This window comes from Mustela lutreola, chromosome 4 (assembly GCF_030435805.1).
Source record: "Mustela lutreola isolate mMusLut2 chromosome 4, mMusLut2.pri, whole genome shotgun sequence".
In the NCBI taxonomy this organism is placed as follows: domain Eukaryota; kingdom Metazoa; phylum Chordata; class Mammalia; order Carnivora; family Mustelidae; genus Mustela; species Mustela lutreola.
The window spans coordinates 133549588-133568152 of NC_081293.1; the positions used below are offsets into that span (position 1 = coordinate 133549588).

Genomic DNA, 18565 nt, shown 5'->3' on the forward strand with positions numbered 1-18565 from the left:
TACGTTATCTTCTATTAACTCCAAAGATTTTAGACCCTTGTTTGGTAGTTACCCAGTGATGGGACATAGTTTTATTTCCTTCCATAGAGCAAGTCCATTCTCCTAATGTCATCTCCTAAGCAAACATCCCTTGCCTATTAATTAGTACTGCTGCTTTATCTGATATTAATTCCCCAAAGAGAAATATCGCTGAGATCTCTATTCTCTTCCATTGATCTACCTGTTTGTTTATTTTTCCTTTCACAAATACCAAACCATTTATTGTTAAGCCTACTTCTGCCCTTCATTTTTATTTTTTGAAGTCAACTTAGGTCTTCCATATGCATGAAAAATCTATTTTGAGATATATTATATGTGCCTGAGATCTATGATATATAACATATATATCATAAATATATATTTATAAATATACATATTTATAAATAAGTACTAGAAATATATTTATAATATATATTTATATGATATATATGTTTATATATATTTATGATATATATTTATACAGTTATGGAATGATTATTAAAGAAATAATCAATTTATTTATTATTATTTAAAGAAATAATAAATCAAGAAATGTAATATTGTCAGTACCCCAGAAGTTTTACCATGTGTCATTCCCTGACCACAATCCCCACCTTCCCTAGAGGCAGCCACTATCCTAACTTCTGTGATAACTATCACCTCTGTCTTCTAACTTAATCACTTACTCATGCGTCCTCAAACAACATTGTTTAATTTTGCTTCTTTTGGAATTTTCCACAGATAAAAGCATACTACATGTATTCATTTTGTTGTTGTTGTTGTTGTTAGCTCAATATTTGTGTTATTCGTGGAATTCATCCATGTCCTTCCATATGGCTCTAATTGTGGTATACATGGCTGGATAGTATTTCGCTGTCTGGATTTACCATGATTTATTTATCCATTTCAACTCTATCAACACTTGGTTGTCTCTAGTTTTTAGTTCCTGTTAATGTGATGATTTTTTTTATTACTAACTAATTTCTAGAATGAGTATAGAATTATGATTTCCAAAATTTCTTTGAGTTCGCTTAAGGTACTTTGGTAAAGGGCACTAGCTACCTACCCAAACCCCTCCTTTCTGGGCAGAAAGCTCCCCAGCGAAACTAGATTTTCCAGTCTGGCTTTCAGTTAGCTATAGCTGTATCACTGTGCCCTTATTCACAGGAGGTCAGTGGAAGTGGCTGGTGCCAATTCCGGGTTGGGCCTGCAGACACTTGGTGCACCTCCTTATACTCTCTCCCATTTCCATGGGATGGAATCTAGTATGATGACTGACCATGAAGAGGACAATGCTCTACAAAACAAAAATAACAGCTGTGAAAAAACTGCTAGGCCCCTGAAGTACCACAAGGATCTGAATTTTCACACTAATCTGCTCAGGCACACTTATCTGCGATTTTTTTTTTTTATATACATGAAAGAGATTAGAAATGTATTTTTTTAAATTAGCAAGCACTTATATAACCTTGGCATGTAACAAGAACTGGTAAGTTTTACATAGATTACCTCTTTTAATCCTTTTACCAACTCTAGGTGGTAGTTACCATTGTCACCTCAATTTTCTCTATTTATTTATTTATTTATTTGAGAGAAAGAGCGAGAGCAAGAGAGAGAGAGCAGGGGGAGGAGCTCCCGGAGAGGAAGAGAGTCTCAAGCAGACTCCATGCCAAGCACAGAGCTCAATACAGAGCTCAATCCCATGACCCCGGGATCATGACTGAACTGAAACCAAGAGTCAGATGCCCAACCAAGAAGGCCACCTAGGCACCCCATTGCCTCAATTTTAAAGATAACAAAACTGAGACTCAGACAAGGCCAGAGTTGCACAGTTAGTAAGCAACTGAATTGGGATTTAAACCCAGAGAATTGGATTCCCCAATCTGTGCTCTCACCCACTATGCTGGACTACCTATTAGCAATGTCTATGTTCTTTAAGCCACTATATTTGGGGTTACTTTGTTACTATAACTTAGCATGACCTTAGAAATATAGAAATTTGAACCTAAAAATGGCTTTCTAAGAATAATCTTAAATATGTGGTTAGACTAGAGTTGAGGAAACAGATACCACAGGCTGCAAAATTGGAAACCCTTGTAATGTCATCACAAAAATGTATAATAAAACTGTTTCCTGCAGTCATCTGAAAGGCTGGCCACTTAACCAGAGAGTCACAAGACTGTTAATGCATGTTGGTTGTTCTTTGATGTTTGTAATAGAGGACAGTAAGGAAACGGTGTGCTGAGGTAGAAACTAGTGGACCTAAAGCAGAAAACTACTGAGAAGGTCTAGAAATTTGTTTCTGGGTCCCAGAAACAGGAGGTAGGATTGCTATGACTCGTAGCTTTTCCCAAATGCCTCCCAATTAGGAAAGCTAAAGGATCAAGCGCTGTGCAAGTTTATACTGACGGTATGGCCTCATTTTACCTGTTAGATAGCCTCAAAGGAGACAGACTTTCCATGAGAGCAATGGCTAGACATGGAAACAAGGAAGTAAAGTGGGCTTGAAAGCATTGTTCACAAAAGAAATCTGAGCGTGTTGTTGTTGGCACATGGCACTGAATGAAAACAGACACGGAAGCCTATCGGGTTTCTCAGATACTTCTATTTCCACAGCAACCAAAAGCCTGCCCTGAAAATGTCCTCAGACTCCAAACCGATACCTCTAGGAAGAGGGCTACTAAAATTTCAGTCTTCCCAGCATCCGCTTCAGACACCGCCTTAAAGCGTGAAGCACTAGGAAACATTCCCGAGAGGAAAAATTTGGACTCACAGAGAACATGAGAAAGAGAACTGCCAAGACAAGGAATCTTCTCAACTCCTCTCTGGTGTAATAAGCTCTTTGTTCCAGAGCTGAGTGTGTTCCGTTCCTCCTTTCTTTTACTAGGAGTGTTTTAGTTCATACGCAATCATCGTAATTGGATATGTGTATGGGGCAATACTTTTATTTTCTAGGCTGCCACACGCAGCCATGTATGGACGTGATGCAGAGGTCAGAACATCACCCAGAGGTCCTGTGGTTTGAGCTGGATACAGAAATTGGGTAGAAATTTAGTTTATGTTCCTTGGCAAGGGAGAAGGGTGCGGAGGGATATTTAGCAGCTGAGGGGTGGACTTTGACACAGATTAGTAATTGCTCACTAAAATTCATTCTTTCTTTCTCCTGAAACATATGCCTCTCCAGTCATATACCATCAGTCAATTTTCCTTATAGTGAGTCAGGTGTGGCCATGTGATTGGTTCTTACCATTAGTAAGGGAGAAGAAGTAATGACTACCATTTCTAGTCCTGGGTCTTAAGACACTGGGTATTTCTCCTTGACACCCTCTCTCCTCTCCTTCCCATTTGCTGGACACAGACGTGGCTGTGACCTAGCTTTCACTATGCAGATAACTACAATCCCCTGGACGATGGTGCAGTAACATGTTGCTCAAGGTCCACTCTCTATGCAACTCCCCACTACTCTGCATCCTGGAGGCTTTATGGGCTCCATTAATAGCTCCCTTGTCTTCCGGCTTCTAGCTGGGAGGCTGAAGGGGACTTAAGTCAAGATATTTATTTCCTTTGCTTTCTCTTTGCTGAGTTGTCACAGGGTGGCTCCCTCCTTCTACCAATGACCATAGCATCTTTTGCAATGGTCTCTCCTTTATCTATTCTCTTCTGATTTTAGTAGCTGCTTCCATAACTTGTTCCTTCAAACCTACAGTTAGAAAGAGTTCTTTGCCTCCCCCCCACTTCCACCCCCCATCTCTCCCTCTCCATTGCTAGCCCTGAGGTGTTATATTGTACCTTGTTAGTTTCCCTTAATCTTCCTACTCTTGTGTCAAGAGTCCCCTTAAAGAACTTCCTTCAATAGCCTTGTTTGAGTGTGCCTTCTCTTTCCTGTAAAAACCTGACCAGCAATGTCTCTGAAATGCCCCATCAAGGGAAGTTGTCCCATCAATCACTCTCCTGAACTGGAAAATGAAAGACAAAGACACATTTAAAAAAAAAAAAAAAAGACATTGTATTTTTTGCTCTGCATAATAGTTTAGTCTTACCCTAGTTAATAGAGTATTATATTCTTTTTAGAAGTTTGTTCTTTTCACAAAAATTTCAAATTTGTTGGCATAAAGTAGTTCATCAACTCCTCTTTTTATCTCTCTAATGTCTATAGAATCTGCATGTCTTATTTTTCATTTTTGACACTGGATAATTGAGCCATTCTTTTTCTCGATAAGTCTCACCAAATGTGTATTAGTTTTTATTAATCTTTTTAAAGAATGAACTTTTTGGCTTTTGTTGAATCTCTACATTATACATGGTTTCCTGTTTCATTAGTTGACTAATTATTATAACAAAGTACTTCCCAAGCTTGGCATTTTAAAACAGTCAGAAATTTATATCATGATGCACAATTTTCATGAGCAAAGTCAAACCTGCAATGTTTTTATATAACCTAGCCTTGACAGTCACATATCATCATTTCTAGAATATCCTGGGGGCCATCTTGGCTCTGGCTACCATATAGATTTTTGCTCTTATTGTCACTATTTTCCTTCCGGAGCTGAACTACCTCTAATCACTAGGCATGTCTCTGACAATAAATAGAGAGACCAGGGAATGGATCACAATGAGTCATCAAAATGCAGCATTTATTAGGAGGGGAAATCCCCTTGCTTCCCACACCAACAGAATCACCTCAAGATTGGGAGCACCTACATGAAGGAGAACCCCAGAGCTTTGTGACTTTCTTAAGCCCTCTCTGTGAAAGAACACACTAGTCTCTCAATAATCAGATCCCCCAAATGTCTGTAGGAGTTTTTATCATCCAGCCTTTCCTAAATTGGCCTGGGGAGAAGACAGGGCAGGGCCAACTCTCAGGAACCCACCTGCATATCAATGCCCTTAGTCATCCCGTCTCTGGCTTTCCATGTTGCCTCTAGTCTGGTAAACTTTGTACAATCTATTAGGTATAAAGATTAGAAACAGAGAATAAGACTTTATTTTTAATTGACTATATCTTAGTTATTGCTCATAGTTATTATTTTTTTCTGTGTCTCTCTGATTATTAGACTTTTGAAACTTAAAATCTCTCTCTTTTTTTTAAAGATTTTATTTATTTATTTGACAGGCAGAGATCACAAGTAGGCAGACAGGCAGAGAGAGAGAGGGGGCAGGCTCCCTGCTGAGCAGAGAGCCCGATGTGGGGCTTGATCCCAGGACCCTGGGATCATGACCTGAGCCAAAGGCAGAGGCTTTAACCCACTGAGCCACCCAGGCACCCCTTGAAACTTAAAATCTAAGAACTAACTAAAACATTCCGCTGGGTCATTCCTCCTCTGAATCAATGGGAACTACAGTCTTACTGTCTAAATCAAAAAGGGCTGCATGGGCTACATAGTAGAATTTTACCCCGATACGACACTTGTCAGCAAAACGTAGATCTAATTGAGCAAAAATCTTTAGGAAATAAAGAAGCCTCCTCAATTTCCCATCCCCAGAAGAGAGGGGGGAAAAAAGTCAACTAACTACTCCCCAGCAGAAGTCACAAAAGGAGAAGAAGGTGGAGTGCATGGGCAGACTGACTCCCATTAGCTATTTGCCAAAGGCTGTCCTGGTTTTTGAAGAGAAAAAGAACATTTTTATTCATTCTCATCAAACTAAGGTTAAGTTGGTCCTTAAGACAGGACTTTTTTTTTTTTTTTTTAAGATTCTATTTATGTATTTGACAGACAGAGATCACAAGTTGGCAGAGAGGCAGGCAGAGAGAGCAGGGGAAGCAGGCTCCCCACTGAGCAGAGAACCCAATGCCTGGCTGGATCCCAGGACCCTGAGATCATGACCTGAGCTGAAGGCAGAAGCTTAACCCACTGAGCCACCCAGGCACCCTCATATTATTTATTTGTGATTCCTCAGGTTGAAGTCTGTGGGATGTTGCTTAATAGGGTGTGTATTGAATTAACCAGAGGGCAAGTTTGAAGCAATTGAAGGTCACAGCTCTAAGGCTCCATTCCATGGTTCAAGAGTAAGCCGATTAGAGTACTTCAGACACCAATAGCCCTCCACAAAAAGGCGTGTTAAAAAGGAACAGATTAGCCCTGTTCCGCCCTAAGGTACAGGAAGGCGATTCTGTCAGATTTTCCAGAATGCGGTTTCTGGTGTCTGTATCGGAAAGGCTACAAGAGGGTCTGGCAGTTTCCTGGTGCCAGTCCTTGCTTTTATCCATGGCATAGGTGCCTCACTGGCACCTAGCACAAACACAAGAAGAGAAGGGGATTTGTCAGTATTTGAGCATCAGCTTTACTCCAGATCTGGACCACAGGAGGCTGAGAATGTCAGGTGTAGGAGGTAGTTTTGCTTCCCGGTTAGCAAGGGGCCCTGGGTCAGCTGGAATGCTCACTCACCAGAGCATGCACATCTTACTGTAGAAAGAATATTGGGGATACTGGACAAAAAGCATTGAGAAGTCTGGCTTCTTACTGGACTGTCACTCACTTGACTTAGGACTTGGTGGGCATTACATAATCGCTAGGCTTCTTTGCATAAGAAAAGCCGGGCACACTATTATTGGTTTTGTCATTTCTGTACAGTTTCACTTATTATATGAGTGAGGGTGTTTTGTGTTTTTGTTTTTGTTTTTTTTTAAGATTTTATTTATTTATTTGAGAGAAAGAGTGAGGGAGAGCACAAGCTGGGGAAGAGGCAGAGAGAGAGGGGAAGCAGACTCCTGGCTGAGCAGGGAACTCTATGTGGGGCTCGATCCCAGGACCCTGGGATCATGACCCAGGCCAAAGGCAGACACTAAACTGACTGAGCCACCCAGGTGCCCGTAATTTTTTTTTTATTTTTACTAAACATGAAGATTGACAACAGAGACAATAAAATCAAGTAAATGTTTACTAAGAGAGTTATTTAAAAGGGAGCCGGGAGGACACCGAGGAGATGGGGCTTATGCACTTGTTCTGGATCAAATTCTCAGAATTTTTGCTAAGCTCAGCGCAAGTCCCAGGCATCTACTAGGAGTTAAGATGGACATGAACGGACTTTCTGCCTCGCCCTAGCAACCAGCCACACACAACTTAGTGTCACTGTAACTATACCAACACCAAGCACCTTTTCTTCAAACAACTTAGGTAAATCTCTTCTTTCCTCTTTAAAAACTCTAACTTCTTTGTCTCTCTGCAGCACGCTTTCAATTCTAGTCGAATCCGTGTCTCCCATGTTTGCAAACCCTAAGACCCCAAATAAACACATTTATCTTGCTGCTTGTCATTTTGTGTTTCCTTGGTTGACAAGACTTTTGGGGATGTTTGGAGTCTAGAGCAAACAGTACAGAGCTTTGTGGAATACCGTGCCTATGAGAAGTTTTCCGTGGTACACAGAAGCCACGGTGCTTGCCTGAAGCACAGAGCCATTATTGGCATACTCGGTGCTGATTTTAGGCTTCTCAGATAAAACATTCTGGATGCGAAGTACCTGTCAAGAAAAAGATTATTCGTCAGTATGCTACACGAGCAAACTGCTGCCAGGGACATTTTCCTTCTCCAATACTCCAGGACTAATATCGTTCCCAGAAATCGATACACTGAAATTTGTGTACAATTATTTTTGGGGGGGTATTGTGATGAAAGTATTAATGTTCTAATTATGTCTGTGCAGTCAAGTGGACTGGTTACTGACATTCACCAAATTCCCAACAAGACTGTTTACACAATTTCAATAGTTCGGACATCTCCTATAGAAGAAGGAGGTGAGAACCAGTGGCTGTTCTTATCTAATTCTCAAGTGAATAGTGTTCGTCTGGAGGAAGGGTCTTGCCTTTGATTAGGCCTACTGTATGGGGAGGGAAACACAAGACAGAGAGGATGAAGGGACACTCTGTTAGCAAGCCAACCTAATCTCGTAACCAGTAGGGTGGTACTTGTCCCAGCTGGAACCCCCCCTCGTATCCATAACGTGGCTCAGAAGCATAAAGAATGCACACTTTGGAAGTCAATCTGACACATCCCACCTACTACTGTTACTGATTCTCAAGATCAACACACTTAAGTTTGTTCATCAGTAAACATGTAAGAGCTCAGTTTTCTGAATAGCCTGGAGGAAGTTCACTGAAACAGCACATGATAGGAATTAAAGAAAACCAATTAGAAATTCACGAGTCATGAGCATGTATCGACACTTATTAGGAACAGAGTTGAGTTGAGTTTTGTCTTTTCATCTTAAGGAAGATCCTATAACTTCATCTCAGGTTAGTTACATGAAAATACTCAAACTTGGAACTCACGTAGATAGAAAAGTGAAGCCTCAACCACAAGGGAAGGGTGTCATTGATTGTGAAGGAAGAAGCCTTATCTACAATAAATGTATGATGAACTTGAAAACAGAGACAAGAGAAAGATCCTGAACAATTTTCCAGACATGCTCTAGATCATATTTTCATTCTCTTACAGCAGACATTATTGGGTGTTTGTAAAGAGTAATATGGCTCACTTTTGGGGGGCGTGTGTCTGAAGCCCAGGTAGATTGGTAGCCTGGGGTAACAGTTCTTTAGGCTCTAGATTCAGACTGAACTTTTGTTTCTGCTTTTGTTTTTGATGTTTCTGCTTGCTTGTTTGTCTGTTTTTAAGAAGCTGTGATTAATATGTTAATAAATTAGAGAAACAGATTTTTCTTCCTTTTAACTGAGGAAGAGCAATATTGGAAGCAGAAATCGGGATATTTACCAGGGCCAGTTACCAGGCTGGGATTTGAATCTCAATTTCCCAACTCCCCAAACCTAGATTCAAACATTATATCTTTCTCCAAACCTTACCTTCTCAATGAGGTTTACCCTGATTCCTGTATTTAATAATAGGACTGCCCATCCCCCTGTTCACAGAAATCCTGATCCCCTCTACCCTGTTATATTTTTTTTCCCTCTACCCTGTTATATTTGTTTTCTGACACATTCCAGGCCTTAAAATAAAGTTTGGCCCACTATAAGCACTCAATAAATTTTTGTGAATTAATCTCTCAGAATTTGTGTGCCAGGAATTTATATCTATATTGAATTTACTAGAGATTTGTTATTCTTAAACTCAAAGCTATAGAAAATTCTCCTCCTATTTTTAATGCCATATAAAATTCAATGGTATACGCTATTGTTTTAGAAGATTTTTTTTTTCTTTTTCCTTTTTGCATAGGTTCCATGCTCATGCTGGGGCCCAACATAGGGTTTGAACTCACGACCCTGAGATAGAGACCCGAACTGAGATGGAGAGTCAGATGCTTAACCGACTGAGCCACCCAGGCACAGCTGTTTTAGAAGAGATTTAAATAACACAAATAGCATCTTTAAAATGAGACATTCTTCAACACTATCATATATATTAGAACCTGCTGGCAAAACTAGTTTTGTTTTGAGACTACAGTCATTTAAATCCTTTTTTTTGAGCTTCATAGTAGTGTGAAAGCAGATGGTCCCACATAGGACTTTCCCTTTGCCTAACTTCAGGCCCTTCTCAGAGCCTACATCCTGATTAGAAATATGATATGGCAAGCTAGGTCAGTGTGAATAATGAAGCTCCTACTTATCTCTTCTTCCCAATAACAAGCACAGCCCTTGCAAGGATGGGACATGTTGTCTAGCACTGGTATGAAATTGGCATCAGGAGACCTGAAAAGGTTAATGGGCTGTAACTCTCCATCCTGCTAAAATCTCTGCTTTTTCCATATGCAGAACTTGTTCAGTTCTGGAACACTGCATGTGACCCACTAAATTCTCCCAAGTCACCTCAACAATTGTTCTTGCAGCTTTGCCTGTGAGCTCAGAGAAATACAGGCACTTACTTCGGACCCTGGAGGATCTGCAGGGTTATAGGCCAGCAGCTTCATGCCGTCAGGATGGCATCCGGCCCAAATATCTCCCGTGTCTGGATCCACCGTCAAATTATCCACTAAGGTGCCCAGATGTATCACCTTCCAACAAACAGGAAATACAAAGACGTGGTTTCAACTTTCTTCTCGACCCTTCCTCCCTCCCACCAGCTCCTTCTGGCTCCTAAAATGGGTCTTTTTAAGGGCCTTACTATTGAATTTTAGAAGTTCAAGCACAATCTCACCGATATTCTTCTAAAATGGTCATGTTTCCTGCATTCAAGGAGCACATTCCTAGGTCAGGCGTAGGAACCGATCTAAGAGGCCACATGGTGAGGGGACAAGGCAAGCCAGGAGACTTTTACCTTCACTGGAGTTAAATCCCAGTTCTCATGTTTTTTCAGGACATGAATGTTCTGAGCAGTTACATCAGCTGTGTAGATAAATCTTTGAAGAAAAGAGCATTTAGATGTAAGCAAGTAGTAATGAGAGATGACATTAACTTTTACTTTGGAGGAGAGGTCTAACAATTCACAAGGGTTCCAAGTGCCCCTGAAATGTCTTTCTAAAGCACGGTACAAGAAGATAACAGAAACTTATTTTTAGTATTCTTCAAGAGCTTGAAGTAAGCATTAAATATGAGATGTGACTATAAAGTAAAGAACTTGGTGTTTCTAGGTAACATATAAGCTCAGTCTCATTACTTCGGAGCCACAATGTATTCCTTAAATTGTGTGGAGTTAAGCAGACCTCTTTATTTTAAGTCAAAAGAGTCTGTACTTCCACAAGAAACTAGTGCTTACAAAGAAGTATCAGATGACCATGAAAGTCAATCATACTCATTTTTTAAAAAGAAGTGGAACTTAGAGATGTTTTCTACAGGGATCATCTCTATTATCTCAAATGCACATAGTAATATTCATGGGGTACGTTTCTTTTTCAAAAAAACCATCCAATCTAAAACACTTTAAAAGAGATTCTCATAGAATTTCATGCTGCATAAAATCATATTTAGAAAAGTCTGCTGTTGTGTATCAGTAAATATGAAATTGATACAGTCACAATGCCCAATCTAAGTCAGGTCTCCTTCTCTAAAAATAACTTTTGGGTAAGTCAACTTAGTGTAAGTAGTTAAACACCTTTCAGCCTCATAAAGGCAGAGATATTGGGCATTTATTCTCCTTTTCAGTGTGTTGGGTAACTGCTTCTAGAGTCACATGTTAAATCGGACCAAGGACCTCACATCCTTGAATCCACATCCTTCATTTCATTGTGTGTGTGTTGGGGGGGGGGGGGCTAACATGCAAGAGGGCAAATGGTGTGTTTATGATCAAACATAGAGTGAACACACCCAACCTGTCCACCTATCCAGCGACAACTTAAACTTAAGGAGGTAACCACCTCTCAAAGGAAGGAATCCACTAAAATGTCAAGAGCAAAGTATTGGAAAATTATAAAAAGCTTACTTTTTGTCTAGTGAGACTGTGATCCCATTGGCAGAACTAAATCCTTTGGCTACCACTTTGACCTCTCTTGGACTATAGAAAAGAACATGACTCCAACGAAGATCCAGGATAATCTCCAACAGCACCAAGAAGAAGTTGGTAAAATAGTGGTCTCTTGTAGCATAAAACTGTTCTGGTCCAAGAACCACAATGTCATTCAGGCTATAGTGATAATAAGAAAGAGAGAGAGAGAAAAACCCATGGTGTATTTAAATATCTAGACTGTTGTCAAAAACACTGAATCTCAAAGACCTTTATGTTCATCAGTTTGAAAAAGTATACACAAAGCAGTATGAATGAAGAAATTCCACACAAAGGACATGATTTTTCATTGCACCTGATGGGTTTTCTTTGAGCTGTTTATTTATTATTTTCTCAATCTTCCCTTCCACAGAAGTCAGCAAAAACACATAAATACACATAAAAAAAACCCCTCAGTTCCAAATCATTGACTTGTAAATGTCAATCATGGTTATGTGCAATGGTCACAGTGCAACAATGGTTATTATCGGTGGTCATCAATAGCTCTGGTTCACTCTCTTCTAGGATTAGATTTCTCCATGCCCTGGATGTTCGGCCCAGGCACATGACTTGCTTTTGGCCAGTGAGATGAAGTGATGTGTGTGGCTTCCGGAAGGAAGACGGGCCAGTATGAGATCCACCATGCATCCCTTACTCTGTGGCAGTAACCAGCAACTTTTCTGATGACTGAAAGTGTGGCCTGTTAGGGCCCTATAGGAGGACAATATAAAATTGAATCCTTGAATCACTTACATTGGACATGTAGCATGAGTAAGAAAACAAAACAAAATTTATGGTTTTGAGCCACTAAAAACCTTATAGTTTTTCTTTGCTGTTATTGTAACATAACCCAGTCCATCCTGACCTTTATAATTGGGATTGTGAGTGCTATTCTTTCTTGCTTATAGTCTTTGGTATTATGAAAATTTTTAAATGAAACAAGTCATACTCCTATAAGAGTAAAGAGCAATAAAGTCATTTACATTTTGGAAAAGGAAAAAAAGAGATGGTGACTTGAAAAAAATGTAAAAAAAAAAAAAGAAGTAAAAGAAAAAAGAGAAAAAGTGTAAAAAATGAAATACTTTTCAATTGAATTTAGAAAAATTTTGGATGAATCAGGAAATACTTTGAGGTTTTGATTTACAATGACTTTTCCAAGATCATTAGACTACTCATCTTTTGGGTCTCAGCTTAAGCATTCATTCTTCCAAAAAGTATTGGCAGACACCACAGGTTAAGTTAGATCCCAGAGCACCTTGTTCTACCGCTTGAATTGCTTGGTTAAGACTGAGTACCGGAGCACCTCTCAAAAGTACTCTTTAGGTCCTCCAAACTTCACCTGCTCTGTTCCAGATGGCACTCCTCCAAACAGCTCTGCCTGGTTCTAACAGACCCTTACCTCATTTTTATTACTGGCCTCAGGCTCCTACTTCCAGGCTTCTGTGATGAGGCCAAAGCACTGGATAATCACCAGGCTTGACTTGCACATGCACAATCAAGAATTTTCAGGAGTTAATACCCTCTGGGGGCAAACTTCGGCTCTCAGGAGATGGGACTGATGAATAAACTCTTCTCCCTTTCTTATGGCAGCCAGATTGTCCGAAAATGAGGCTCATGTTGCCTACAGGAGGACAATCTTATGATTTCAAGCAGCTGCACTTGGCAGTGGCTGGCTTCATTACCACTCACCATAGCCTCTCCTCTGCATGAGCTTCCTAGCGCTGCCGTGACAGAGTGCCACAAACTGGGGAGTGGAAGACGATAGAAATTTGCTGTCTCGCAGGAGGTGAGACCTCTGAAGTGAAGGTGCTGACAGAGCCATGCTCCTTCTGAGGGTTCGATGGGAGAATCCGTCCTTGCCTCTTCTAGCTGCTAGTCACTCCGGACATTCTTTACCTTGTAGATGCTTCACTCCAATCTCACTCTCTATCTCCACAGGCATTCTCCCTGTCTGTCTTTCTTCTTATTAGGACATAAGTCATATTGGATTAAGGATCCACCCCCATTTTTAATATAACTTCATTTATCTAAGTATATCTGCAGTAATCTGATTTCTAAACAAGGTTATATTCTGAGATGTTGTGGTGGAGGGATGGCTGGTTAGAATTTCAGCATATCTTTTTGAGAGGACATAGTTCAAGCCATCACACCCGCCTCTCCCTACCTCAGGCTGATCCCTTTCTTCTGGGTCCTGGGGTGGTAACTCTCCAATAAAGTAATTGCCTATTGGGCGCCTGGGTGGCTCAATGCATTAAAGGCTCTGTCTTCGGCTCAGGTCATGATCCCTGGGTCCTGGGATTGAGCCCTGCATCAGGGTCTCTGCTCCGCAGGGAGCCTGCTTCCTCCTCTGTCTCTGCCTGCCTCTCTGCCTATTTGGGATCTCTGTCTGTCAAATAAATAAATTTAAAAAAAAAAAAGTAGTTGCCTATTAAGTTTTCCCTCATGCTATGTTTTCACTGAAAGGAATTCGTTCAGTGAGGTCAGAGGTCACCATCACCAGTTGGGTAAGTCAAGCCAGTGACAGAACCCCCATTTCACTAAGGACACTGAAGCATAGGTTGAGAGATTTGCCCACAGTTTCTCAGTCACCCCGTGGTGGTCCTGGTCCCTTCTGTGCCTCTGAACCCAGTGCAATTCATCATGGAAAGAGTTCAGTGACCCCCACTTCTTTTCTTCTGCCCTCTGCTTTTGTCATTCCTAATTCTACAGGGAGAAATTCATACATGATCTTGAGAAAGACAGCAAAGGAAAGACAGTGAACTTCCTTCCTTTTCTTTTCCTGATCCTCTATCCCGGGAAAGATTAACCTCTACTGTCTTTCAGCATTGAGTCCATTTTATAAAAGACAAGTTCCTTCTTGTTTGTTACAGCCTTAGAACAAGCAAACTACACACTAAAAGACTAAACTATTTTTCTCAACAGAGTAAAAAGGATGTTCATCACTATGACCGAGAGTCTAGCTTTTAATTCGGACCAATCGAGGCTTACACCCTGGTTCTGCCACTTACAAATTATGTAATTTGGGTAACTTAGCCCCAAATTTCTTAGGTCCCAGTTTATTCATGCCTATTACTAAAGGCTGTTGGGAGAATTAAATGAACTATTTTGACACAGGGCCTGGCACACAGTCAATGTTTAGTAAATGTGAATTTTTATATGAGCTGATAGCCTTTTTTCAAATCCTGTCCTAAAGCTTTTATCAAACAAAGGAATGGCCCATCTGGAGGCTGGTTATAACACCCAGCTGGTAAGGCTCTCAGAACACAACCTACTGGGACAACTAGAAAAAGGTGTAGGTGTTTGAAGAGAGCCCAATAGTGAGTATTGCATTGTTGTGGTACAGAGGATGGAATTAGAGCTGGGAATCTAATTGAACACCTTTATAGGATTAAAATGCTTTCAGAGAGTTGGAGAATATAAAGATATTCAATACTGAATACAGCAATTTCTAGTGAGATGCTGGGCAGTGTCACCATGGGAACCTCTTGAAAGCTTTAGGAAAAAAATGCTGCAAAACAAAAGTTTAAGCCTGCTGAACCAAAGAAAACAAAGCACACAGCAGAGATGCAAAATAAATAGAAGTGCAAAATACTTTAATTCCATACCTCTTGAGAAGTTCATGTTTTATAGTTTTCAAGTGTACAAGAGAATGTTGTTGTTCCTCAAATTTAAATTTCTCCACCGTGGACTTCATGTGGGGATGATTCACAACGTAAAGATACACAGTTTTGTCTAAGGTGGAAAAAAGGCATAATTTCCAAGAAGTTTACTTCTATTGCAACTGTTATTATATTCCTAGACTTGGTGTACAACTTGGTCATGTTCAAGCACTTTTCTTATACACCTTGCATTTGGTCCCCCAGCACACCTGCTAGGATCCCCATTTTTAAAAAAGATTTTATTTATTTGAGAGAGAGACAGAGACAGAGACAGAGTGAGAGAGCATGAGAGGGTTAGAGGGAGAAACAGAGCCCCCGTGGAGTTGGGAGCCTGATGTGGGACTCGATCCCAGGACTCCAGCATCATGACCTGAGCCAAAGGCAGTTGCTTAACCAACTGAGCCATGCAGGCACCCTAGGATCCCCATTTTATTGAGACAATTGAGGTTCAGAAGGTGAGTCACTCAGCAGCAATTTCACCACCACCAAGTGGCAGACCCAAGCCCAGATGTTTCTCAATGGTCTCCTGATCCTCACCTACATACCCTCTCCAACAGGAAGGTATAGAACTACAATGGTACATGGACATATGTGGTTTCCCAAGGTGGCCCTTCAACAAAAAAAGTGGGTGCATGTAAGCAAGCGGGTGCTGAGAATTCCTTTCTTTGAGAAATGCCAACATTGCAACACATGTTCAAGACAGGTCAGGGTTATATAATTATCTTAAAAGAAGGAACATGTCTCAGCTAGAGAAGAAAGTTCTGACACAAGTCCACCATCTAAGGCTGCAACAACAATATTTAATGATCCCAATGGACACAGAAGTAAGTATAAAGCCAAGAGAAAGAAGACTAGTCAATTCTGGGTACTGCCAACCTCAAGAATGTTCCCCTCTGTTCATATTAAAATGTGAACTGCTGGGGACAGCATGGAGGGTAGTAATACGTTTTCTCAAAATACTGTTTTCTGACTTGACAGAAGCTCTAGCTCAGAAGAGCTTTGGAGTTTGAAAGAGCCTGGCCCCATCCTCCCCCTGCAGGGCCTGGTCTGTATTCATGTTCCCTATTCCATTCTTGATGAGTTCCCGATCACGTAGACCAAGCACCAGCCCTGAGATGCAGGGGTTATACTCAGAGCCCCTGAAACACACAGGTACCTTAACCCTACTTAAGGAAAGGCACTGCCTCAGAGGTGACTCTTTCAGTCTGACCCAGCTCAGTTCGAGGGCCTGAGGCTTGGCAAGCAAAGCCTGAGTTGGATTTCAGCCCCCACGTGGCCCTTCAGCCAGACACTGTGGCCAGATACAGCGTGAGCATTATATGTGTGGTGCCAGTTTTACCCCTTCTTTAGGCTTCTACTGGACCCTTCCTTCCATATAACAGATGCTCAGTAAGAAAATTTTTGGTTTTTGTCTTCTCATTCCATTTCGATTTATGGGTGATGTTTTGCCCTTATTAAATGCATAATTAAGGGAAGTGACTAGTAACTAAAATAAGATTGCAACCATAATATATTCAGCTTCTGAAAGTCTGATTAAATGCTTGAGGGTTAATCTGTAAACTGGCTCCATCTCAAAAAACAAAAACAAAAACAAAGGAAAGAAAAAAGTAAGCGCCTACTCCCCATGCCTCAATAGTAATAATAATAATAATAATAGTAACAATTCATCCCTAACATTATCCCATGCAGTAAAATAGCTCCAAGTTAATTTGGTCACTCATTATACTTTCTCCAATGAAGGTGTTGGGGAGGGTCAGACAAAAAAATGGTGACTCAGATAATTTAAATAGAGCTTGGAGCCCTAATTTCACCCAAGTAAAGGGTACAGGATTAGAAAGAAGACCACTTGGGTTCTACTTCTGGAATTGCCTTCTATTAATGACAGATGTGAAGTCACATGTCACTACATTTCTTCAAACTCCATTTCTCCATTTATAAAACTGAGTGTTAATATCTGCCCTGTCTCGTGGGGCTCACTAATTTATTCATTCAACACACATTCATAGAGCACCTACTATGCAACAAACACTGTTCTAGACTATGGGAATCCAGCAATAAACAAGCCACATATGATTTTATGGTGATTATATTCCAGAGAAGAGAACACAGAGGAAATAGTAAATACAAGAATACTGGAGAGAGGAGATGTCTTCTTCATAGAGTGGCACCCACTTAAAGAGTGACAAGCTTGGATCTAAAGATGCGAAGGAGCTCACTACATGGCAATGGTAGGAAAATGAAAGAAGGTTGGTATCATTTAATATTAATAAAAAACTTTAATTGTCATTTTGATAAGTGCTAAAAGAAGGATTATACTGAGAAGAAAAATAATAAGGTTCACACGTGGAAACAAGATAGTGGAAAGGCTCGCTGAGAAGGTGATATTTAAGCTGAAGCCTGAATGATGAGGAAGAATAAGTCAGAAGTGGTGGAAAGACATTCCATTCAGCAGGAACTGCAAATGCAAAGGGCCTGAGGCATGGAGCATTTTATAGGTCTAAAGGAAATCTAGTGTGGCTGGCCCAGCGAGTCAAGGGGAAGGTGGTATCCAGTGAGGTTGGAGAAAACACCCACATGCCAGAATACACACAGGTATTGTTCTCTGGAGTAATGGAAACAATCTGGCGAATTTTAAGAAGGGAGGGACATGATGCGATTTGCATGAAAAATAACTCTTGCTTATGAAAATGGATGGAGGTGGTATAAGAGGAAAGGTCTAGTCAGGGGGCCATTATAGAATCCAGGGAAGACAGGCTGGGGGCTTGGGAGGGGATGGAGGCATCAAGGACAGAGAGAGGTGGACAGCTTGGAGACATACTTGAAGGGTAAATTGGACAGAATTTTGGAACTAGGTGACTGAATGGGGCAGGAAGAGGAGAAGTATCAAGGTTGGGCCCAGTGTTTTATTTTGAGGAATAAGTAAATTATATGTGAAAATTTTAAAAGGAACCCACTTATTAAAAATCAGTAAGCCAGGGCACCTGGGTGGCTCAGTGGGTTAAGCCTCTGCCTTTGGCTCAGGTCATGATCCCAGGATCCTGGGATCGAGCCCCGTATTGGGCTCTCTGCTCGGCAGGGAGCCTGCTTCCCTCTCTCTCTCTCTTCCTGTCTCTCTGCCTACTTGTGCTCTCTGTCTGTCAAATAAATAAATAAAATCTAAAAACAAAGAACAAAAAACAAGTCTATTGGTGCAGACCAAAGGAATTAAACAAAGATCTGTTGGATGAGTAGATTAATAATTATTAATCATTCATTTTTTATTCAATAAAATCACTCAAACAAATGTATTCTTAACAATACATTGTAGCTCTTGTACGTATTTGAAAGAATTAACACACAATTTCTTTAAAAATTCTGAACTGCTGGGGCAACTGCTGGGTGGCTCAGAGGGTTAAGCCTCTGCCTTCGGCTCAGGTCATGATCTCAGGGTCCTGGGATCGAGTCCCACGTCAGGCTCTTGCTCAGCAGAGAGCCTGCTTCCTCCTCTCTTTCTCTGCCTGCCTCTCTACCTGCTTGTGATCTCTG

General features: G+C 40.8%; 1 protein-coding gene across 1 annotated transcript in view; it reads right to left on the reverse strand.

The window, feature by feature from the left end:
• Positions 1-6879: 6879 nt before the first annotated feature.
• PON3 (paraoxonase 3) overlaps positions 6880-18565 on the reverse strand; it is a 28352-nt gene continuing 16666 nt past the window's right edge. The window contains exons 5-9 of the mRNA XM_059171166.1: positions 14987-15113; positions 11322-11522; positions 10221-10302; positions 9829-9957; positions 6880-7476 (exon numbers count right to left, since the gene is read on the reverse strand). Coding sequence (XP_059027149.1) covers positions 7318-7476; positions 9829-9957; positions 10221-10302; positions 11322-11522; positions 14987-15113 — 698 coding nt within the window. The 3' untranslated portion in view covers positions 6880-7317. The remainder of the gene's footprint in view (positions 7477-9828; positions 9958-10220; positions 10303-11321; positions 11523-14986; positions 15114-18565) is intronic.